The following is a 25,255-nucleotide window of genomic DNA, read 5'->3' as shown; positions in this document are numbered from 1 at the left end:
GATAAAGAGCTTTGTCCACGGTTAATGTTAGGAAAAAGGGGCTATGTGGCAAGTATTATGGGATAAGCCTACGTGTACCTTTTTACGTAACCGTGGTCAAAGGACTGGTCAGCGAAAATGAGCTCTTTTGTTTCTTTTTGCCATCAGGGAGCGTCCGGAGAGAGTAACATGACTATACTACCGATTGAAATGGCTCCCTCTCTCGGCCAGTGACTTACTGTCAAACTAACGGGGTACGTGCTGCTACAAAGGTGAGACATTGTTTTCTGTGATGAAACTAAGGTTTAGAGAGATCTGGATGGTTTGATGGACTTTAACGTGGCCTTAGGAATTTAGGATAATGTTACACTGTAACTAATGTGTAGTGAAGTGTCTGTAACGTCAAACAGTTTTCGCAGGTTATATCTTTGGCAAAGACAGATGTTTAAGTATATACCGTACCATACAGATTTGTTTTTTATTATGGCCATCATTCTATTTTAAGAAAAAAAAATACCTTTGAGTTTGACAGAGAGAGACAATGTAACCTGTATGATGCATACATAACAAAATGAAATTAAGAATTATACATTTCTGTTTTTCTAACACAACTCTGTCCAGGGTATTAGAATGATGTTCTACGCAGGCCTGGGATGCCCCCCCCCCCCCCCCCTTTCATCCCCTTTTTTTTTTTCTTAAAAAGGGTTAGTTCAGATCATATCATCAACTTCAGAGAAGCACTGTCAGAAATCACCAGTAAATATAAGTTACAAGTGTTCAAGTGTAAGTATTTACCGGTAGGCATTTTCTTTTTTTCAAAATATCTTCGGCAAAGACCGGGAGAGAAGTGCATAGAAAAAAAGAAAAAGAAAAGAGTTTTCAGACAATATTTGTAAACGTGGAAATTTTCGTGGTGTTGAAATTTTCGTGCATTTCGCGCAACCAGAAACTAGCGCGAAAATAAAAGCATGCAAATATTTTTGCTTGCCATATGTTATTGTGCATGATGTCTGGATTCCGCGGAATTAAAAACAGGCGAAACTCTTCTGACCCGGCCAAACGCGAAAAATTAGTCGCGCGAAAATATCCACTTTTACAGTAGGTCCTACACCCGTTTTTTTTTTTTTCTTCTTCTTTTTTTTTAATGAATTTCATGCAGGACATGCAGAACAACTCTCCTTTTTTTTTGGCAAAAACATCAAACCAACCACAAAAAAAGTAAAAGAAAAAGAGTGAGAAATTTTATTTCCTTTATTTGTCACTATATTTTTTTCCCCATTATTTGTTGACAGTACAGTAGAACAATAAGTGTATCAATATGGAGTCGGGTTCTCCATACTAGCTTGTGGGTAGTGTGGTAGTACAGAGAATTTGGGATTGCAAGATAAGACTGGTCGTCATGTTGTTGATGACTTACTTATGAATCAATACAGTGCCGGTGAATTTCAGACACTTTTCAAACCATTTAGTCAGTATAACATCGTTCAAAGTTAAGAGAAAGGTATGAAATAGTTTCATTGACTGGAATTTAGTCCAAATGTCGAAGAAAAGATCACGGTCGACTTCGTAGCTACGCAGCGACACAGCTCGCTCCACCCATCGAGCGAGCACCACGACTGCCAGCCCTACGGCCCGCGGGGCCCGCGGGCCGGTATCCCGTTCTGCTGGTATCGGTGGTAGCGTGAGCCACTCTCAGCAGCGTGCCGCGGTGTGGACACCTACCGAACGAAGACGATTCGACATAGATATATTTGTTTCATTTTTCTTACTTAAATTATTCCTTTGCCCATAAAATGTCACCAAGGATAGAAAACACATGCACCTATATGAAATACTATATTTTATTGTTGGTTATGAGCATCTTATGGAAATTTCTCAACAAATTTCACCTTACCAAACAGGATGTCGTCACAAGTTGGGCTGGTATCGGTGGGAGGGGGTCTGGTGGCCAGGGAGCGAGCGAGCGCCACGCTCAGCCTAGCCTCTCAGCTAGCAGCTAGCTAGCAGCGCGCGTCCCACGATATGGAAACCGAACAAGTACGAACGAAGACGAATCGACATACTGTAGACATTTGTTTCATTTTTCATACTGAAATGATTCCTCTGCTCATGAAAATGTCACTAAGGATAGAAAACACGTATAACTATGTAAAATACTATATTTTATTGCTGGTTATAAGCATTTAATGGAAATTTCTCAACAAATGTCACCTTACCATACAGGCTGTCGTCACAAGAAAAAGCTCCGTCACCGAGATTCTCAGAGCAGGGAAGATACCGTGAAATATTGCTTCGCAGCATCAGAAAATAAATAGGAATTGCCTTAAAAATGCGATAAAGCATTTTTTCATACATCATTCCACTAACCTATGCCATTTTAATGACTAAAATGTGTTTCACTCTGCAAAAATCTGGCACAAATAAAGTTGGGTCGAGTTGTCCAATCGCAAACCTGACCCTGGACAACTCGACCCGGTCGAGCTGTCCAGGGGTAGGGACGACTTGTCCAGGGACGACTTATCCCGCGGTCGAGTTGTCCAACCCCCAACGCAGTATGTGTATGTGTATGTGTGTTGCGGCCACTTTTGTGGTTGCGGCTCATCATCCGTGCTCATATCCAGCTAGCTTAGAGGTCAACGCACAACTAGTCTAATACAGATCGTAACATAGGATCTTCGATGTCACGCACGTCAATGATCCACGTGTTCTCAGTTCATTACATCTTTATGTTAGAGAATTATCTAACGTTAGATAGAGTCTATAGACCATAATACTATAATCATAGCTAGACAGTAGGTTTGCATCAAGTCCAGACTGCTGTAATGTACTTAGTTTCTATTAGTTCTTGATCTCGAACCGATGGAATCCCCCAAATTTGTTGCTCATTTTCCCACTAATATCACACTATTCAGAACTTTATCGAATTTCTAATGCAGCTACGTACGTTCACTATTTGTGTCATATCGATAAAAAGAGCCTGCTGAGCTGGTGTTTCATTCTATCCTTTTTCATTTCCTTCCTGTCGGTTTCTTCTTTGAGCCTGGATGAAAAAAAAAATGCCATATCTTGCCATGGGAAGACAACACATACAGGGCTGCCAACATTGGAAACTAGTTGAGAGTGGGACTCCCATAGGCCAATGCTATAATTTAGGACAGGAGTCAAAATGAGTGAGATGCAAATGAAATAAAGTTATAGAGTGAGAAAGGACCAAAATGAGTGAGAGTTGGCAGCCCTGCATGCACATACCATCGTGAAATATTATAACATGAAATTAAGAAAAAATAGGTGAACGATGAAAATTCGTTTGTAAAATCATAAATCAAAGGTGATTTCTTATGAAGCAACCAAGATGTACAACAGCTTTGATAATGAAGCAAGTGAAATCTGAAAACTGTCATGGAAACAATTGATATTGATAAGGAATTCTGACAAAAACTTACTCCATTCCATAATGTTCGAATTTGCCTCTTCTTTTTTTTTTTTTTTTTTTTTTTTGAACGGGTAAGATTATAAAATCATAAACGCCACCGATAAAATGACAGTCACAATTACAGTCTAACATGCAGGGGCTGTAGGTACCGTAGTACCGTAGGCCTATATAACAACTCCGTAACAGCTGATTACGTAAATGCATCTTATCCATGGGTAACTGCAAGAAGGTGCATGGAATTTAGACTTGAGTCAAGAACTGTACATATTATTTTTTTTAATCCGAAACCAGATTTCTTAGACTGAAAAAAAAAAGAAACACAAAATATATTGTAAATGTATGAAGTAGTTTTATTTGTGATTTTATGAATAAGAATTAAATATGAAATATAGAATATAAAATATTAAATACCAGAAGGGCTTTAATAAAGGCAAATTTCGCCCAAGAATCTGCAGCACACCGTGGTGCATTCCTAACGTTCTTGCCTCATTTTGGTATACTGCAGTACTCTTTGGTATGTATGGGATATTATAGGGTAAGGGACCGTTCTTCATGCGTGCAGTACACATACACACTACTGTTGTATGGGTAGCTATCTCACCGATCACATTCCTTATCTCATGCGAGGAAAACTTACAAAGTATAGAATTTCTTCTCAAAACTCGGTCAAACATGAGCGTGGAATATACTCATTACATTAAAGTGTCAATACCATTTCAGTGGTGGAGTTTGATTTCGCCATTTGTTTGTTTTAGCTCTTGAATGTACGACTTCGTATGTCCAATTTGTTTGTGCCTTGGTACCATTAAAAGTCACGTGCTGCGCCGTACATACAGTATACTACGTACACCCTTCACAGTCAGTACACACCGTAGAGAATCGGTAATACAGCTCTATGGTACACACACACAGCGTACCATCGCGATCGAACTTTTAGTTATAGCGAAAACACGTGCGGAGCAGACAATCTCATGCGGATTACAGTACAGGGTGAATGAGTAGTTAAACGTATCACGATTGAATGTCAAATCTTTTTCTATGTCTCTGCAAATTTAGGTTATCTAAGCATAAATAGATTATGATGCATCATAAAATAGATTAGCCGTAGCAAGAACTTGCTTACACGAGAGTTAGTTGACAACGTTGCAAAATAAAAACCCCGTCATTGAATGGAATGTCCCGGAGCCCATTTCCGCTATCAGAGGACGATGTGGACGCTTCGATAAATTGCGTGTGGCATATGGCAAAGATGTGTGAACAAATGGGTTGGAATAAAATTTTTGTTTCACTGCTGCACAAGCACTGAATGCCAATACTAGTACACAGTTCATAAAACAACAATCACAGCTTTAGTCTCCTGCATTTATTTTGTCGAAAGGGAATAAAAAGCTTTTTCACGATTAATCCTTCGATGATGCAATCTCAGAAAGTAAATCTTATTTTATTTCCAGAAACTGAACATATTTCGTGTACTCTAATGTTATCACTTCGATTTATTTCTGTCATATAAACATACTCCATGATATTCATGATATAGCGTTACGTGTTAAGATGCGTACATTTTGTAAAACTGGCTGTGGTGAAAATTTGTGAAGAAGAATGCACTCTACCGCGATTTCGTATCCAAACTTCGGTACGCGCATCGGAAACTAGTATTCTGCTACAAAAAGTCCCCGAGTTCCAATGTGTATAGACGCTCTGGACATAGCGTCCGGAACAATAGAAATTAAAACTAAATACTAGTATTGGTAGATCACCTAATTAACACACACACACACACACACACACACACACACGAAAAAAAAAATCACCAACCCCAAAGGAATGAAAGAAACATCAACATGAAGAACAAGCATGCCATAAAAATGAAACTCAAGCTGAAGAAATTCAGCACCGACAGGCAAAAGAAGGGCAAGTCAGCGCCGTGGAAACGTGTAAAGTTCGTTACGTTTTTGTGATTTAACGCGGTTGTATGCGTTCGGAATGATAGAGATTAAAACAAAAAAGGTCACCTCACACACACACACACACAAAAAATCACAAACCCTCAAGGAATGAAAGAAACATCAACATGTAGAATTAGCATGCCATAAAAATGAAACTTAAGCTAAAGAAATTCAGCACCGACATGTAAAAATGAGCAAGTCAACGCCAAAAATACGTGTTTATTCATTACGTGTTTTGTTTTTTTGTGTGTGATTTTACGCGGTTGTATGCGTTTGGAACGATAAGAATTCAAACAAAATACATGTAGGTCACCTCACACAAACAACAAAAAGAATCACCAACCTCCATGGAATGAAAGAAACATCAACATGAAGAACAAGCATGCCATAAAAATGAAACTCAAGCTGAAGAAATTCAGCACCGACAAGTAAAAATGAGCAAGTCAACGCCGAAAATACGTGTTTATTCATTATGTTGTTTGTTCGTTTGTTTTTTTTTTATTTAACGTGGTTGTATGCGTTCGGAACGAGTAGGAATTAAAACAAAAGATGTCACCTCACACGGAAAAAAAAAAAAATCACCAACCCCAAAGGAATGAAAGAAAAATCAACATGAAGAACAAGCATACCATAAAAATGAAACTCAAGCTAAAGAAATTCAGCACCGACAGGCAAAAGAATGGCAAGTCAGCGCCGTGAAAACGTGTTTGTTCGTTACGTTTTTGTGATTTAACGCGGTTGTATGCGTTCGGAACGATAAGAATTAAAACAAAATAGGTCAACTCACACGAAAAAAAAAATAAAAAAATCATCAACCCCCAAGGAATGAAAGAAACATCAACATGAAGAACAAGCATACCATAAAAATGAAACTCAAGCTGAAGAAATTCAGCACCGACAGGCAAAATGACTCTGAGCAAGGCAGCGCCGTGAAAACGTGTTTATTCATTACGTTTTTGTGATTTAACGCGGTTGTATGCGTTCGGAACGACAGGCGGAATTAAAACAAAATGGGTCGCCTCACACGAAAAAAAAAAGAAAAAGAAAATCGACAACCCCAAAGGAATGAAAGAAACATCAACATGAAGAACAAGCATACCATAAAAATGAAACTCAAGCTAAAGAAATTCAGCACCGACAGGCAAAAGAAGGGCAAGTCAGCGCCGTGAAAACGTGTTTGTTCGTTACGTTTTTGTGATTTAACGCGGTTGTATGCGTTCGGAACGATAAGAATTAAAAAACAAAACACGAATCCCCAAGGAATGAAATAGACATCAACATGAAGAACAAGCATACCATAAAAATGAAACTCGAGCTAAAGAAATTCAGCACCGACAGGCAAAAGAATGGCAAGTCAGCGCCGTGAAAACGTGTTTGTTCGTTACGTTTTTGTGATTTAACGCGGTTGTATGCGTTCGGAACGATAAGAATTAAAACAAAATAGGTCAACTCACACGAAAAAAAAAATAAAAAAATCATCAACCCCCAAGGAATGAAAGAAACATCAACATGAAGAACAAGCATACCATAAAAATGAAACTCAAGCTGAAGAAATTCAGCACCGACAGGCAAAATGACTCTGAGCAAGGCAGCGCCGTGAAAACGTGTTTATTCATTACGTTTTTGTGATTTAACGCGGTTGTATGCGTTCGGAACGACAGGCGGAATTAAAACAAAATGGGTCGCCTCACACGAAAAAAAAAAAAAGAAAAAGAAAATCGACAACCCCAAAGGAATGAAAGAAACATCAACATGAAGAACAAGCATACCATAAAAATGAAACTCAAGCTAAAGAAATTCAGCACCGACAGGCAAAAGAAGGGCAAGTCAGCGCCGTGAAAACGTGTTTGTTCGTTACGTTTTTGTGATTTAACGCGGTTGTATGCGTTCGGAACGATAAGAATTAAAAAACAAAACACGAATCCCCAAGGAATGAAATAGACATCAACATGAAGAACAAGAATGCCATAAAGATGAAACTAAAGCTGAAGAAATTCAGCATCGACAGGCAAAAATGACTCTGAGCAAGGCAGCGCCGTGAAAACGTGTTTATTCATTACGTGTTTTTTTTTTTTCTTAATTTAACGCGGTTTTATGCGTTCGGAACGATAAGAATTAAAACAAAATAGGTCACCTCACACGAAAAAACAAAAACAAAACACCAACCCCCAAGGAATGAAAGAGACATCAACATGAAGAACAAGCATGCCATGAAAAAGAAAATCAAGCTAACGAAATTCAGCACCGACAGGCAAAAATGAGCAAGCCAGTGCCGAAAATACGTGTTTATTCATTACGTTTTTTTTGTGATTTAACGCGATTGTATGCGTTCGGAACGATAGGAATTACTGTACGAGCTGAAATTTTCGCGTACAGATATTTTTGCAAATTGCTATTTGGGGGGACGTTTTCGCGTGTTATTAATTTCGCGGTTGCGAGGGCCTAAGTAAACTAAACTTAGTTATTCGCGCGTTGTTATTTTCGCGTGTTGTTATTTTCGCGGTTCAAAGGCGATTCGCGAAATTCGCGGAATTCGCGAAATAAATCCACCGCGAAAATTTCAGCCCGTACACTAAAACAAGATACTTAGTAGGTCACCTCACAGAAAAAAAAAAACAACACCAACCACCAAGGAATGAAAGAAACATCAACATGAAGAGCAAGCATGCCATAAAAATGAAACTCAAGCTAAAGCAATATTCAGTACCGACAGGTAAAAATGAGCAAGTCAACGCCGAAAATACGTGTTTATTCATTTTTGAATACATCACCCCTTCTCAGTGACACATAAAAACTATAAAAGCATACATGTTTTCTTCTTTTTCTTCAATTCACAGTCAGTTATAAAGCTCTTTCACTTTGAGTCAATATCATGGCGCGGCCCGATATGGATCGCATTGCGGTGGGAGCGCGGGCGCGAACACAAGTACAGATAATGAAATGTTGCCCGCGAGATGGCGCTATTCCACAATAGTGAAAGGGAAGGGAATATTTTGCTGTACAATGTGTACGCGTTGCGATCGCGTATGGCGAAACGCAACGCGGAAGTACACGTACCGACGCGTTTTTGGGGTAACGCGTAGGTAAGTTTAACGTGATCAGCACTGTACAATTTGTATTTTGTGTAATACTTGAGCATCCTATGGGTAAGGACCATGCAAAAATATATCACGAGCCTTGTTGCCTTGTCCCCAGTAAGAAATCTGCTCCAGCACAAAAGGGGGTAAGAGAAAAACTCAATCATGGCTGTAATCTTCTTCACATCCTACATAGCCTGAATCTTCTTCTTGTTGACTGAACATCATGTTGTCAGTACTAGTTTCGTGATGAGACATGATGTGTCAAATTCAAAATCAATCTGCCACTGCATTTTTTTAAACAAAGTCAAATATGCCACATCAATTTACTTTTATTCCCCCCCCCCCCCCCGACATGTGCCATGTTCTTTCCCCCTTTGTGATATATTATATAATATTCATGAACAATTTCACACACATGTCTGTATTTGGAAATTTGTGATTTTTTGTATATATTATTCACACAATTGAACCAATTAAAAAAAAAAAAAACAATATATGAATCCACACTCCCCCCCCCCCCCCCCATGATGCCTTGTAAATACAACCAAACAACATATGGTGAGCAATGTATAGTCGTAAGTAACATTTTGTTTTTTGTATTTCAGTGTTCCAATACAGTGTATATTATAGTATTTGATGATCATACGGTTGTATTATGTACCGTTCATGCTGGTTATGGAACAGCGCCATGAGCGTCATTTTTTATGGACTTCAGCGTTTGATAAGAGGCCACTATTATTATTATAGCAAAAAAAAGTGAAGACTGTTTCGTGGGCACAAGAAAAAAAAACAACGAACAAAGTGAAAACAAAGAGGGAAACGGGTCTTACATTCTTTCGACATCCCGACCTCGAAGCACTTCTTGAGTCGGCAGTGCTGGCAGCGATTCCGCGTCACCTTGTTGATGATGCACTTTTGGTCGCGGTGGCACGTATATTGCATGTTCTTCTGCACGCTTCTCCGGAAGAAACCCTGCATCGACGGAGACATAAAGTTGGCAGTGATACCCCGCCGGGGGGAAAGAAGAAGAAGGGGGTGGACAGTTACAACAGCGTCATTCACTTTCCCCCCTCTTTCCCGTCCGTCCGCCTCATAGCTGATCAGAGGCCAGGTTTTTGAAATCGTTACAAGCTCAGCATATCAGTAATTTCTGATATCTTAAGTTTTCTATTCTCTCCCTTTTTGTCCTCTCTGCTAAAAATATTCATGTTCCCTCCGCCAAATGCTACAACCCTGCAAAACTTTTGCGTCACTCATTTATTTATTTTTTTGGAAAGGACAATCAACTCTGACATCTAATGCAAAAAAAAAAAAAACATATTAGTCTTCTTTGGGGGACAGATGTGGATGATCAAAAATTGTATCTTCTTAATGGAAAACAACAAAAAGGCTTTGGTGAACATGTAACGAATAATCTCACATTCCTAACCAGGCAGCAGAAGTGCATAGTACCATCATTGCATGAAACAGAATACGTTTTACAAGTCTATTCTATTCAGATTCTGTGGCGTCTTACCTTGCAGCCCTCGCAGGCGCTGACACCATAGTGGTAGCCGGAAGACTTGTCTTGGCAGACGAAGCAGGGCTTGTAGACGCGGGGCGGGGGCGGCGGCGACTCGGGCTGGCTGGGATGGGGCAGGTTGGGCAAGGGCGTCTGTGTGGGCAGGGAGGCGGACTGACCCTCCTGGGGCATCATACAGGGGTATGAGTGGTAGCTGGGAGGCAGAGCTGTACAGGGAGAGAAGGAAGGAATAAAAAAAAAAGGCATATGTCACATTAGATTCACAGGCCACGTTATCTCGAAGGTGCACTAAACCCCGAGCTTGGCTTGCAAAGCTAAATAATGTAACCCACTCATTTGTGGATCCCTAAATCTCTGATCCATACATACATGTCGTACACAGCACACTGAAGAGAGGTTTCATTAAACTTCACTGTGATATCGATATTACATAACTGTCTTATTTTTTTTTAATTCTTTTTTTCTGGTAATGAGACGAGATATGAACATGGATCAACATATGTTATCGACAAATGATGTTGAAAATATCAAACAAATTTGCTCACATACATTTGTAAAATGGGGCTGTACAGATCATAATGGTACTGGGACATCAGCTATGGATTACTATTAATAAATAATTGCTGCAGCATACTGCAAGGAACATTTCTGGGTGATTTCTACATGTTCCTTCAACTTTTCAATCCAATCTTATGTCCAAGATACTGTAAAGCATGATATATTCGCAGCATGAAATTTTCGCGAATTGCCACTGGCATTCAATGCATATTTAGTGTAGACAAGAACTTTCGCGTGCATTTTCATTTCGCGAATCTTGGTGCTTGCGAAATTCGCGAAATTAAAATGCAAGCGAACATTCCTCGTTTTACCGTACTCTGTGAGAAATGCATTCACATGGCTATGTGGTGCAGAATGATAAGCTAGAGTTATAGTCCCTCCCCCATCCCCCCATTTCAAGCTCTAGCCATGAGCAGAGAATGTTGTTTGTGAATAGTAGGTATCTTTACAATCATCCAACAGTGAGTCAGCATCATCAATCATCTCAAACAATGGTGGGGACACGCTCCTTTTTTCTCCCCCGCCCCCCACCATTTTCTCTCCAAATAATGCCTAGTTTCTCCAGACCTTCCTTTGCTCATAGCAAATATTGCACATCGTATGTGACAAGGCAAGTTCTTGTTCACACGTGGGCTGCTAAGATTTGTCATCTCAGGCACCTGAGCCCTTGATGAATAACTACAAGAGGCAGCATTCACATTCAAACCTTTACACAGCCATCCTACCTCCCATTTTCATTAATACTTGATCTGTTTTTTCCCCTTTATCATCTCAGCATTTGGTTCAGTTTCTGCTCTTTATGAAAGCAATGAAACAATTGCTTAGTCTTGATACAAAATCTGCAAAAACTTGCATCAGATGTAGCTGTCATTCATAGCATGCATATATTTGCGAAACCTACAGCAGAAATATGTGTTCATGATGACAGGTTTAAAGTGATGTGTTAATACTGCGATGTGTTACATCACATCACAAGATGTGGCCTATTCCATCCTATATACAAAAGGAAAGCTCACAGGGGACAGTCATTATTGCAGTTTTACAGAACAGACGCTGGCATTAACCCCTCACTACATTCCAGTTCAAGGCCGAGACTTTGCTTCTACAAGTGCGATGCGCGATGCCAAGGCGATGCAGTCACATACACACCACGCCCCTCTTTCTCCCCAGATTCCGTGTGATTAACAGGTTTCACCTGCACAAACGATACTTCCTTCGCTCATTGGCACGGGGAGTTGGGCTTTACATAAACGAATAAAAAATTGTTGTCATTATCATTCTCCCCTACTCGGAGGAGGGGGAACATTAATATCCTGTGTTTTGATGACAAATTCAAGTCCAACTTCCAGATCTTGTGTTTGAGGCATTCCGGGACGGGCTCCCAAAAATGTCAGACATCGTGTCGCGATCTCCAAGTTTTGAAAATAAAGACGAGAAAAGAAAAGGGGAGCATCGAGGGGCAGCTGTGCGGTGTTTCGTCCAGGGGCACGAGTTCTTGTGCAGCTTTTCCCAAAGGTCACATTAAACTGAACGATCCCCTTCCCCCACAAAAGCGCACCCTACCATTGTAACAAAGATAACACCAAGGACAAGTTATCACCGAGCGGCCAGACATTCCTGTAACAAAAAAGACAATCATCGCGATAAATCACGCCACGGATCCTCTCCGAAGCCGAAGCAGAACAAGAATAAACTCTGGCTGAACTTCCAAACAAAAAAAAGAGAAAGACCCAAAAGAAAGACAGATTCAGGAGGGTCTCATCCCTTGGGCGTCGTAAGCTACGGAGGCTTCTTCGAGTCTCTTCCTCTCTATTCTATACCAGCTTTCTGCGAGAAAGGTCCACACTCTGGTACTCACAAGACTCAAAGATGGCAAGAGTACGCCAGATATAATTGATGGGGCAGACATCGCGTCTAGATCTTCCCAATCACCAAAGGACCAAAAGTCCTGGAAGGAGGAGGCGACATCATCAAGGCTAGAGACCTCTCCCCACCACAGGTCCAAACATGGCACCCCGTAGGCACTCGTAAGGACATCCTCCATTTGGATTCACCCACAGACACTGCACAGCTTAAAGGCTACCCCCAATCAGCACATCCCTTTTAATCCTAATGAACCAACATGCAAATGGAATCATCATTGTGCCATGACAGATTTTTGTAATCAATTGTCATCCTCAGTACAATTGTATTTTGTAAGATCACAATTGCTGATCTACAATTTAACAAACAAGTCATAAAAAGGAACCAGCAGGAGTCGAATGTGTCATCTACTGCTTTCCAGGCAGCGACACTATACCACCTGTAAACCGGAATCATCACTGTTTGTCAAGATGCCCCACTTTTCAGTAGCCTTTCACCTTTCCAAAATGAAACACAGTACCCACTGAATAACCACTAAACTCTCACTACATGTACTATGGGTTACAAGTTGAGATAATCACATTGTACCCTTCAAAAGACATGCATACATTAGCCTCACACATTTAATGGAAGAGGCTAGTTGAGATCATCATCATTCTTGATCCTTTACACATATATCTAAAACACACAGGCAACATCACATAAGTCAATCTTGAGTGAGGAAAGAGCACCATTGATTTTGGTGATATCAAATTTATGTGTGTAAAGACGAGGAGCACACATAAAACTATGAATGTAAAGCGGGACTCTTTATCTTTGACTGACCCGATTATGCAAAATCGTGTTGTTGACTTACGCAAAGTTGACTGTGTGTATATATATATATATATATATATATATATATATATATATATATACATTGTATATGCACATGTTGGTCCATTGTCAGGTCAGTATCTTCCCCCCCCCCAAACTTATTTCAGACCCTGCAAAAATGGAGAGACCATATATAGCTCAGTGCATGAGAATCAAAATCTGAATCTGTTCGTACCATTCCCCATAAACAGAGGCAATTGCAGAGGCCGAGCAAAAAATTCAGATCTAGATCATTTGTCTTAAAATCTTTTCAAAGCATAATTTTTCCTTTGTCCTGGATGGTGCCAAAGAAGGAAATGGTTCTAGTATCTTTTTGTGCATCATTTACGGTGATGTTTCTTAAGAAAAAATATGCAAACTAGACGCATTCCGTGAAAGTGAGGCACGCAAGGAGTCTCTCAAAGGAGAAACGGAAATCACGCAATCCCGACGGTTCTTTCACGGTCTCCCATAACCAGATGTCAAAAATTATCGATACGTAAAATCAGGATGCCTTCAACTTTCGCTATGTAAGTCTCATTTTCGCACAGTTCTTCATACATTTCATCTCCCGGCTCCTTTGCAATACTTCAAAGATGAACAACTCTCTTCCCCAGGGTACGTTCCCCTATAAATGGGTAGAGAGATATCTGATATCGACACCCAAGTTTTATTTCAGCCAGTATTTCATAAGTAGGTCTGATGAAATGACCCCGAGACAGAGAGAGAGAGAGAGAAAAAAAAAAATAGAATAGCACTTTGCGCACAATTTAAGCAATTTGATTTGTCGTGCAGAGTTTTTCGGAAACACCACGGGCCATACAGCCTCTGCTTACTCACACAATATGTAGCAAGATTCTTATCGAAATATCGCGGTGGGAAAAGCCAACGCTCATGGGGGCGCTCATAAAAATTGTCGAGCTGCGCTTCCTGCAGGGGAACACTCCCTCGCCCCAAAAATAACACCTTTCGAAAGAAAAAAATAACACCGCGGATTCCATTGCGAGAAGTCATAACCTTGGTCCTGGCGCATGCAAAATGAGGTGAAATCATCAGCACTTTCTGGCAGGAAGCACTAGGTCAGACATACACTGAGCAAAAAACAAAACAAAACAAAACAAAACAGAAATCACACAAATCCAGCGTATTTACCTCACCATAAACACAGCCACATGAAAAGAATGTAAGCCCAAGCTATACATCAGGTAGTACAGATGTATCTTAAACGTTACCAGCAGTGCATGCCGATTTCATCTGGGCTGGAATGTCGACCCTGACGATGACTCGTTAAAAAGTGCAGCCATGTTTATTCCCGCTTTGCTTACAACATCAAACAAATGGTCTCGTCTCCCACACGCTCTCACTTCATCTAGCAGTTTGTCCATTCTGCATCCACTTTGTAAGCATACCACGTAAACACTACCTTCTGCTAACTCTTTGAAGACAAGTTCAGAGAATACTGTTAAACATGATATTTTAGCGGCATGAAATTTTCGCAAACTGGAGGCGACGGCCTTTTTCACGGCATGAAATTTTCACAAAGTGCCTCTGGCATTCAATGCATATAGTGTGGACAAGAGTCTTCGCGTGCATTTTAATTTTGCGAATCTTGGCTCTCGCGAAATTTGCGAAATTAGAATGTACGTGCACATTCCTCATTTGTCAGCACTTTGGCAGGTGTCTATGGGAAATGCGTGTTATGGCAAAATCAGTCCGTCCTCAATGGGTTAAAGAAAGAACGAAAGAAAGAAGCTACGTGTAATCACCCCCCCCCCCCCCCCAATCCCAGGTGTCATATTGGACAGCGAGTCTTAATGACACAATGATATCAACACATGCTCATTCATCGATGCCCATCAGCCTCTGAACACGTGATAATAATGGGTAGCGATTTCTAGTTGCCATTTTTGACAAACTCGTATCGCTGCTCCATCTTGGAACAAATCCCTGAGCCTTTTCATTTGTAATGTATATATTTTTGTCACCTCCGATGATCGGAGAGCAAAGAACAACCATCTTCTCTTGAGATTTCTCACCACAAAATGTTCACAAGGAGCGGCTGGCCCCATTGTCAAAAATATACAACGACTCTGGGAAAGTTTTCAACCTTAGGACGACGTCCGTAATGGGGTATCTTGAATGAAATGCAGAGCTATTTTGGAAACTCCTGTGAAGGGGAACCCTAAAGCAAAGCACGCTGCTATTTTCGCTCTATTATCGCTCCATTTGGTGCCGGCCCCCCTGCGTGAGATTGACTCATGCCCACTTTTCCTGTCTCTCTGCAGTTTCAACCCTCAACTTGCAGGCAATAAAATGATATGATACACAATGCCTGCCAACATGATATGACTGTTATATATAAGTGTACATAGCGACAAGACCATATATTTCAAATTTTGGTGAAAATGACTATTCAGATAATCAGTTAAGTACTGTCCTGTCCAAATCATTGCTGTCTTGCCCCAAAAATAAAACCACCAAGGCATGTCAAAGGAAAGGCAATCCCATTTGATATAGTACTTTGGCTGCCACATTCTTTAATTTTTTTTGCTTTCCTAACATTTGACATTTTTCAGATACGAGGTCTTGTCGCCCCAGCGATGATACGTGCATGTGTCCGTGTGTCTGTGTGTGTGTGTGTGTGTTTATGTGATCGATCAATCATCATTAAAGTGAAATGCATGCTGCACATGTTTTTGTTTTTCATTGTTTCATTAGGAATATCATTCCTCTTTCATTGAATGAAATTCAAATGAAGAATGTGACTTCCCACAAAAAATCAACTGACCACAAACAGAAATACAAAGAAACAAACAACCAACAACATGCACATATGTGTATGTGTGTGCATAGTACATATATCTCTGTAGGCACATCTTCATTCAAAAGCTGAAGTGTAGTTATGTCATCCAGCTTGTGCAGCCAGCCCTTCGTTTGATATCACTGATGTCTATCCTATGCAACTTTATCAAGTCACTCTTCAAACTCGACATCTAAAGTTTTAAACTAGTCAATAATCCTGACAGTTCTTTGGTTGTTGTTTTTTCCAGCAGCCAGATGTTTCATTCCCCTGAAGTTATCCACCCTATTTCCAACCATGTAGGTTGTCTGGTTATTGCATTAGTCTGAAGGATACCGTATTTATTCCCAGTCTTCCCTTCCCTTCCACCTTCCGCAATGATCTGCATTATGTGTTCAAAGAGTATGCATGTTTTCCTCTTAAAGTTTTGTTTGTTTGTATGCATATACATGTATGTATGTTTGTATGTACTTATGTATACATGTATGCATGCATAAATGCTTGTATATATATGTATGTATGTATGTATGTATGTATATATGCATGCATAATTATTACATGTACGTATGTATGTATGTATGTATGCATGTATGGTATGTATGTACTGTATGTATGCAATGGCAAATAATGACACTTAAAAGACAATAAGCAAAGCCATTACACGCCATGCCAAAAACTGACTTTCAAAACTCCAGCTCATCCAATGTATGGGACTACACAAAACATATACACCCCAAAAATAGCACCTGATTTGCTTTCAGAATCAACGAGGCGAACAAGTGTATTGCCTCTTCAATACTGCACCTCATTGGTCTCTTTCCAGTTTTTGTTTTTTATCGTCATTTCTTCTGATATTTTGTCCTTTTTGTCTAATGTCAAACTCTCAGTAGACGGATATTAATCTAAAAACAACAACAACAACAAAATTGCAGGGATCGTTCAAACCTATTCTTGGTGGCAGGAGAGGAAGCACATAGTTTTGACAGAGGAAACGAACAATCGGCAAAACAACGCTCGCGCACCACGGATCTGAATGCCATAACAAACACCCCAATCTCTTCCATCCGAGGGTGCACCAGCGGTTACTGAAGCGGGGGAAAAGTTAAAACACAACTTTCGTAGACATCAGTATGCACTCTGAATGGGAATATTATATCGTACGTGGCAATACTTATCAAGCACAAAGAGCACTAAATTTTCCTACACTGTACCTTGAGTGCTTAAATGTGCTTTCTAATACACTGCAGAGTACATGCCTTGAAAAATGAGCAAGAGGAAAAAGTGGGGAGAGTAAGACATGCATGCAGACATAAATACAATATATAAACATATATATATATATATATATATATATATATATATATATATATATATATATATAATATACATATATACATGTACATATGATACACATAATTATGGATATATAGTATAGAGAAAGACAGAATGGGGGGGGGAGTTAAGGACACACAAACTTAATGATGACCATTTTTTAAATATGTTACACAGGAAAACATATCATTGTGTAGGGGAGAATAATTTCATTAATAGAGGGCAACAATGGCGACAATTAAAACTATCTTGGTTGTATTCCAAGGAGGTCGTATCACTTGAATATATCTACAGTTTCTTCATCTCACCACAACAAATTCGAGTAAAGGACATTAAAGAGTCTCCTTCAGAACATTGCCTTCGTTGTGTCAGATGAAGGCAAAGCAACACTCCCCTCTCTCTTCTGTGATACACAAATTTCTTTTCAGCCGACCAACCGACCAATCGACCGACCGACTTGCGACTTGCGGCATCCAAATCCATTCCACCTGTGTGTTTCTGGCACTTCCTCCGTCAGGACGAAGTTTTCACGAAACATTTCCGATGTCATCGTCAAGAAAGAAAGGGAAAGAGAGATGGAGCGAGAGCGTTTTCTCAAGGCCTCTCCGGCACGAACATCATCAGCTCACATCCTGACCGCAAGCTCAAAACCGAGCCCCCCCCCCCCCACGTTAGCCACCACACTGCGCTAAGCAATAGCTTTCTACTGCCACTTCAAGTCGAGAGTGTCCTTAAGTGTCAAGTAATATGTGAGGGGAAAACTGTGCTGCTGCTGTTGCTTCCACAACAAAGGGAGAATCATTACTAACTATATAAGTTACTCGTTGGCACAAAATCCAAAATTTCGACCATTGCTCACATAGCCTGGCCAACAAGATTAGAACAGACAATGCTTTTGAATAAGATGAATGAATGGATAGATGGATAGATAGATAGATAGATAGATAGATAGGTAGACGGATAGCAAGATAGATGGATGGATAGATAGATAGATAGATAGATGGATAGCAAGATAGATGGATGGATAGATAGATGGATAGCAAGACAGATGGATAGATGGATGGATAGATAGATAGATGGATAGCAAGACAGATGGATAGATAGATAGATAGATGGATAGCAAGACAGATAGATGGATAGATATGAGGCAAATTGACAGTTAAAGGCTTGATTTCAAACAGATTTGGGAAGAGGAAAAAAAAAGAAAAAATAAAGAGAAGAAGAGAAGAATAATGAGAAGAGGAAGGGAGGAACAAGGAGAAGAATACAAGAAGGAGCAAGAGACAGAGAATCATTATCACATGAAAAGACAAATAATAACAAAAACACAACTATGGTAAGGTAGAATAGATTTTTTTAAAAACCCAAAAATAAGAAGCAAAAGAGATGGCAGCAGGAGAGAAGAATAAGCAGTAGAAATGTATGAAAATACATGCACGATGACACTTTTGGCCGTTTCGGTGGTTAGGCGCATTACTTCAATTGGCCCATTCCCTGCTTTGAAGTGCGCGGCGGCTGTTCACCGATCAATCTGCCACTGGCCAACCACAAACTGTCAGGTGATAAGATGTACAAACACGTGACTGAGCGGCCGACATCCAGATTTCCGAAGGTCGACAGGATACGGATACCACCTCTACCTCTTCCACTTTTGATTGCAGAACCCAGCTTAGTAAACAAACGCCGTCCAACCACATCGGTCACATTCATGTAGGCGCTTCACGCGGTCCACTGCACTATTGTTCGTCAGCAATGTCTAAACATTATTGATGGGGGGGGGGGGTGGGGTGAGGTTGATAAGGTGTTCAGTTCAGCGCAGGTCACAGAAGCTGGTGAAGTTCACCTAACATTTCTTTCATCCTCCGATAGACTTTAAAGCAATGCTAAACTAAACACTATTTTGAATTTCATGTTCTTAAATTCCCTGACTACTCAAGCAGATAATCTCACACCTTTAAGAATATTTTACAATATGATTGTTCAGACACCTTTTTAACTTAAAAAAAAATGGAATTTATGATTGATGTTGACAGGAACTTCAAGTTAATAATCCCTCGTAGCAAATGCCTATTGGTCTTTGACTTTTATGTCTCAGCACTCTGAGATATAAATATATAATATATTGCAATACTGATGAGGATAAAGCTCAGCCAGAGTCTCAATCACAAACTCTCCCCACATGGTCACTTGTTTAAAGTGACCGCAAGTAATCTTCTTGCTGAAATGATGAATTGCTGGATGGAATACAAATACTATCCATGTACTATGTACTAGTATGTGGTTTAATTTCTGATTTCTTTATTTTCACTTCTTTTTTTGAGCTGGCTGATATTACAGACATTACATCTCAAGAAAATACTGCCTCCTGTAACCTAAATGCAGCCCATGTCATCTCCCAGGTTGGATTTTAGAACTGTTATATTGAAAAGCAACAACACTTTGATATCTCCCATTTATGACTTTGGTTTTCTATCGCAAATTTGATTGTCTTTTAAGTCACAACTGCTTGCTTAATACACGGCGTATACAGTACCTCATCCATATATTCAAATATTATATTTTAGCATTGAGCATGAAAGGATGTAATGAAAAACACAAACAGCAGCATAAGTCGTACATAATTGTATTGATCTTCTACTGAAAATGACAACTCATGTCATGCAAATTTGGAAATATATCATTCCTCATGACTATAAATTGTCTCGAGTCTGTGCATCACTACACAGACTGCACATTAAACCCTGGGCAACAGACTTAAATGTGTCCACCATTGGTTTGCTGGAAAATGTTCACCTAGACTTAATGATATGTCCCAACAACACATTAACCACATCTAGTGTGTGCTGTGAAAAGCGCCCTCTATATCCGGCCTATAGGGCAACTTTCATGTACACACAGGTGTATTAAGTGTGACTCTGCATTTCACCTCAAACTGCATTTGATAAAATATCTATGCCCCTTTTTTTGGCACCAAAGTAGTATGACACACCTAGAGTGATTCAATAAATTCAATGATTTTTCTCTCGCTTTCTTTTTTTATCTGACAAGGTACATAACTTGGCATCGGCAGGAGCCTTGATGGTGGGCATATTAAAAGTGAAACTCACCCACTATCGTCATGGCAACCACAAAGATAGGCTTACTGTACGATTGGAAAAGTTTATCCCTTAAATGAAACCCTGCGTTGCAAGGACATGGTGGGGAAAAAAAGAAGATCAAAACCGTGATATGAAAAATAAACTTTTAAACTGGCAGCACTGAGCTAAGTAGACCTTGTTGGCTATCACTTGGCAACTCCTTCAAACACGTAAGCCGCAGTTCATATAACAATCTGAGCTCAGAAATAAAAGATGGTGACGACTTTACATCCTTTACGTACAAGTCTTTACGACATTGTGGTTATCTCTGCGGGAACTGCTACGCTTTGGGGAACATCGGAGATGTAATCATTACCACAATAATAAAACATAACAAAGGGGATTAAATTACAAAATTTTGATGAAAAATCATTTAAAAGTCTATGGTATGCCATACACCTGTATATATATCCATTTCCCCCATTGTTTTAAAGGTCATGTACTCAAAACTCTGTTTCTCTCTCTAAAAAAAAAAGACAATAACCCACAAAGTTGGGAGACACAAGGAACAAAGGGTGGAAGCAAGATAAACCAATGGAAAGTGGAAAGAGAGAAAAGGATAAACAAGAAGATCCCTCTAGGTTTACAGCCCCAGTTCCCACTCATGATAGAATCACACAAATCCAAGCATTTTTCGCTTGCCGTGTGGTGCACACTGCTTTAACTGCACTTTCTTCATGGGACATGAACAAAATTATCATATACACATACAAGGCTTACGCAGGGAAATGATAAAAGAAAAAGGTACCACAGATGTTTTCCTTGCAAATCACCCCCCCCCCCCCCCAAAAAAAAAAAAATACCATGTGATCCTGAATGACAAATGCACTCTCGGTGGACTGAAATCAAATCAAATAGGTAGTAAGTTGACGTTCACCCCGAAAACAGTAAACACAGCTGTTTGAACAACTTGACCTACATCACTATTCTATTCTCTCTTTTTTTCTTTTTTCTTTTTTGCGGTTGAGTAGATTGTGATGCAAGGTAAGGCTGTTATCTGATTCTAAAGGAGTAAAAAAAAAAATTGGCACAAAAACAAACATGTTTTCTGTATGCTGCCTTGCATGAAAAACTTACCAATTTTGAGGCAAGTCTATACTGAAATTATTACTAGAATCATTATTATAATCATGAGTATTATCATTACTATCATTACTTCTTATTAAACACCCAAAAGGGCTGATCATATCTTTTCTACAATTTCTATGTTTCATACATACACTGTATTTGTTTAGGGGAATGTATAGAGGAATAACACTGCACTTAGAATGCCTAGAAAATGGCATTCTTTTTGTTTCTGATTGCTATGACTTTCTTTTTCAAACAGCCACACAGTAAATTAATTCTTTACCCTCTTGTTCATATTTCATACTTAAAGGCATAATTTACCATTTGCAGATGTAACAAAAATCCAGCATTAGTGCTTTAAAATAAGTCTTAAGGGAGAGTCAGTGATAGAAACAACCACTGTAAAAATTTGAATCTGTATAACTGATGTTAAGTGTTGTTAAATACACAAAATGTAAACGATAGTTATAATAAGAATGCTTCCAGACTACACCGTCTACAGTTACGGTTTATTGCAAAAAACACTGATATCTCCTTATATTTTAGGCTTTATTGCAAAAATTTTGTGTGGTAGGATGTTTTGTGACACAACAGACCTGAACATATGCATCAAATGTGATATCTTGAACATTTTTTAAATCACTGCTCCCAAAGGTAAATTGTGCCTTTAATTCTGCAGTAGAAAGAACAAACAAATGAATATATTACAATGACAAAACAATCAAAACTGCAAAAGATGTGTATTAAGTGCTTTAATCTTAATGACTCCAGCTGCAAGACATCAGTGACTAACAAATGAGCGAAAAAGTCACTCCCGAACAGGTTCATTTCTGGAGACCCCATGCCATGGGCTCCGATCCGGCACGCTGCTGACTCTGATCCTTCCAAAAGAACAAGAATTGTATCACGGCGATCTCGGGGGTTTGTACCAACAGCACGAGGCACGACTGTACGAGAATAATATCTGGAATGTGCGCCCGGTCCCAGTCACAAACACCAGGCCGGCACACCATTCCCATTCCATTGTAGATGAATCAACATGTGGGTCACTTTATGCTGACCTCCATCCAGTTTTTAGGGGAGAAACGGAGGGGAAGGAAGAAAGGTCCAGCGATAAAGGCAATTGACCTCGACATTGGAGGTGGTGGGGGGGGGGGGGGATGGAGTAGTCTGAAATTACAAACCCCTTCAGAAGTTTGAGAACTCCAAAAGATTAATGAACGGATAATTGCAGTTTCAATTTCCGCATGCAGCACATTGACACGCGGAAGAGGCTGGACTCTCTTGAGTACTCTGTAATTCTACCTGTCATGTGGTTAAAGGGGGAAAAAAAGATTGCGTACAGTTTGACATAATTTTGGAAGAAAAGCCTCTGGCTCAAAAATATGCCTGTAAAAGACAAGACTTCAGTATCACAAGAAATATATTTGTGCGTGTGTATGTGTGGGGGGGGGGGTTCGTACTTCATTAATAAGGTAAGCTACTTTACACCTTTGATAAAGATTGTTTCTTTTCAATTTTTCTCTCTCCCTCAGTGCTTGTTTATTTTTTGGTCATCTCTTCCTCTGTACCTAGAAGTCACTGACACGGCAGTCGAAGACAAAGCGGGAAAAGTGAACTACTTCTGCATGGTCCACGCAAGCACGCAAACCAGCAAGTGGGTTGGGGGTGAAGGCGACTCCGCGGGGCTGGATAACAGCAAAGGGACGCAAGGTATCAGAGCGGAAGAGGCACTCATCTCCAATTCCGTCTGAGCACTGCTGAAAAGTTCGCCGGCGCGGGACCACACACCGGTTCTCGTGGGGAATCACCGTCACCACGTCAACCAAAGTGTGACTGAAGCGGGGATGGAAGTGGGATTTTCTTTTCCTTTTTTCTTTTTTGGATAATTTAAAATAAATCCGAAAGACTGCAGGGTCTGGAGAACAAAATTGTTCTGGCATCATACCTAAGCTTGTCTGTGGGATTTCATACCATATTTGCTGGACAAGCAGGCAGAGAAAAAGGTCTAGCTGTACAATCACTGTTTGTGAAGCAGAAGGGCATTACTCCACAAACCTATATTTGTCTTTGTATGAAGGACACAAGTACTACAGACTTGGTGCAGCCCTGAAAAGTGTTCTTTTGCTTCAAAACCAATAATCATAAGTTCATGGGGTTTACATGTTAAAACAAAGGATGCTCAATACCTGGGATAAGTAGATGGCATACATTTTCTGTGCACCAAACTTATTGACAGAAACCGCATGGGGAAACAAATTTTTTAACGATTAACATGGCAGCTGGCTGCTAGCAAGTGCTGCCCCCTTTTCTTTTAAACCATCCATGAGTAAGACAGACTAATGCATGTAACGGGGCTGCTTATATGATAACAAATCAAACATCATGACGGTTTTAAGGGTCCTATGGAAGACATGATATCCCTCAATAGGGAAAAATATATAACAAGTTAGGAAGGATTTAATATATGCTTGCCAGGATATGAAACGATATCAAAGTTTTCTAAGAGCCTCTTGGAGAAGCAGAAAAACTTGGCAGCTTTAACAAATACACTGTGCACCTTCTTATTGAGATAATGGCTACGTAAATCCACTGGAATACATCTTTCGTAACTGCACCCATACAGGAGTGCCTTTATTCTATTTATATGTGATGCAAAACAAAATATCCCTCCCCCCATCACACATCAAGCCTGGCCATTCCATATATACTGCAGACATCACTGCATCTCGAGTCGTTCATTAACACTTTTCCGCCTCAAACACATCAGGCGAGCACCCTGCCAGCCCCACCCTTCGCCTCCGCTGCCTACATTCCTTCACGCGCATGTCCCATAATGCACTTTCCTTCCTCGCCTAAATGCTACACTTCCCCTCCGTGCATCGTGACCCGCGCTAAATTTAGCCCCTTTTAAATCTCCCCCCGCTCCACCGACTTCTTTAAAAAGAAAGGCTGGGGGAAGGGTGACAAAGAGAGACTGTGTGTGCGTATGGGGGAAAAAAGAAATTATGTTTCATGTTTAGACTTCATCTTTGTGCGCTGACAACGGAGCGTAGAATGAGACTGAGCTGAAGAGGGAGATGGCTCAAGCTCCATAATGTACGTGGATAATGCAAGCAAGTCCCACAGATAAAAGTTGACATTTCTATACAATCCTGAAGTCACAAAGAGAGTATGAATACCACCTGTTTGTGGAGTTAGGAGTTTTCCTCCATCATAAATCCCTTCATGTAGCGATGATAATCACATATGACTCTTGCATGTATTGAAGAAGTCACCCCCTGCTAAGCCTTCCAAAGTTCCAATAAAGTTGATGAGAAGAAAGGTACGCACGATGTTTTGAACAGAAACTGCTCAACAAGCTACAGCATCCAACCGAAAAATTAGGCTATTCTTTGAATGCCATTTCTTTCTCTTTTTTTTTTTTGGGGGGGGGGGGTTGGTTCTTTTGACTTTTTCACGTTCCTAATGGACAATTTTAGGAGAGTCTACTGCATCAGATATTACTAAGGTCAAATGACGTGCTGTGGGATTTTAGTCACTCAAGATGTCATGAGCTTGTGCAAACTTCAGTGATAACACCTACATGGCCTATTGTGAGTGTCTTTCAAAAGGACGGATACTCCATTCAACCCACGAAAACTATACACAAGTCTTTCACTTATTAAAGGACGAGTTCACC

General features: G+C 40.0%; 1 protein-coding gene across 1 annotated transcript in view; it reads right to left on the bottom strand.

Moving 5' to 3' along the window:
* Positions 1-8,526: 8,526 nt before the first annotated feature.
* The window catches only part of LOC139739192 (uncharacterized), a 76,776-nt gene continuing 60,047 nt past the window's right edge, over positions 8,527-25,255 (bottom strand). Inside the window, exons 3-5 of the mRNA XM_071649808.1 lie at positions 9,955-10,166; positions 9,269-9,410; positions 8,527-8,561 (exon numbers count right to left, since the gene is read on the bottom strand). Of these exons, the coding sequence (XP_071505909.1) occupies positions 8,527-8,561; positions 9,269-9,410; positions 9,955-10,166 (389 nt within the window). The remainder of the gene's footprint in view (positions 8,562-9,268; positions 9,411-9,954; positions 10,167-25,255) is intronic.

The sequence above is a fragment of the Diadema antillarum genome, unplaced genomic scaffold, assembly GCF_040938485.1.
Source record: "Diadema antillarum isolate AM-2024a unplaced genomic scaffold, OU_Dant_1.0 seq00000787_RagTag, whole genome shotgun sequence".
NCBI classification, from domain to species: Eukaryota; Metazoa; Echinodermata; class Echinoidea; order Diadematoida; family Diadematidae; genus Diadema; species Diadema antillarum.
This window is presented reverse-complemented; position numbering and strand designations above follow the sequence as displayed.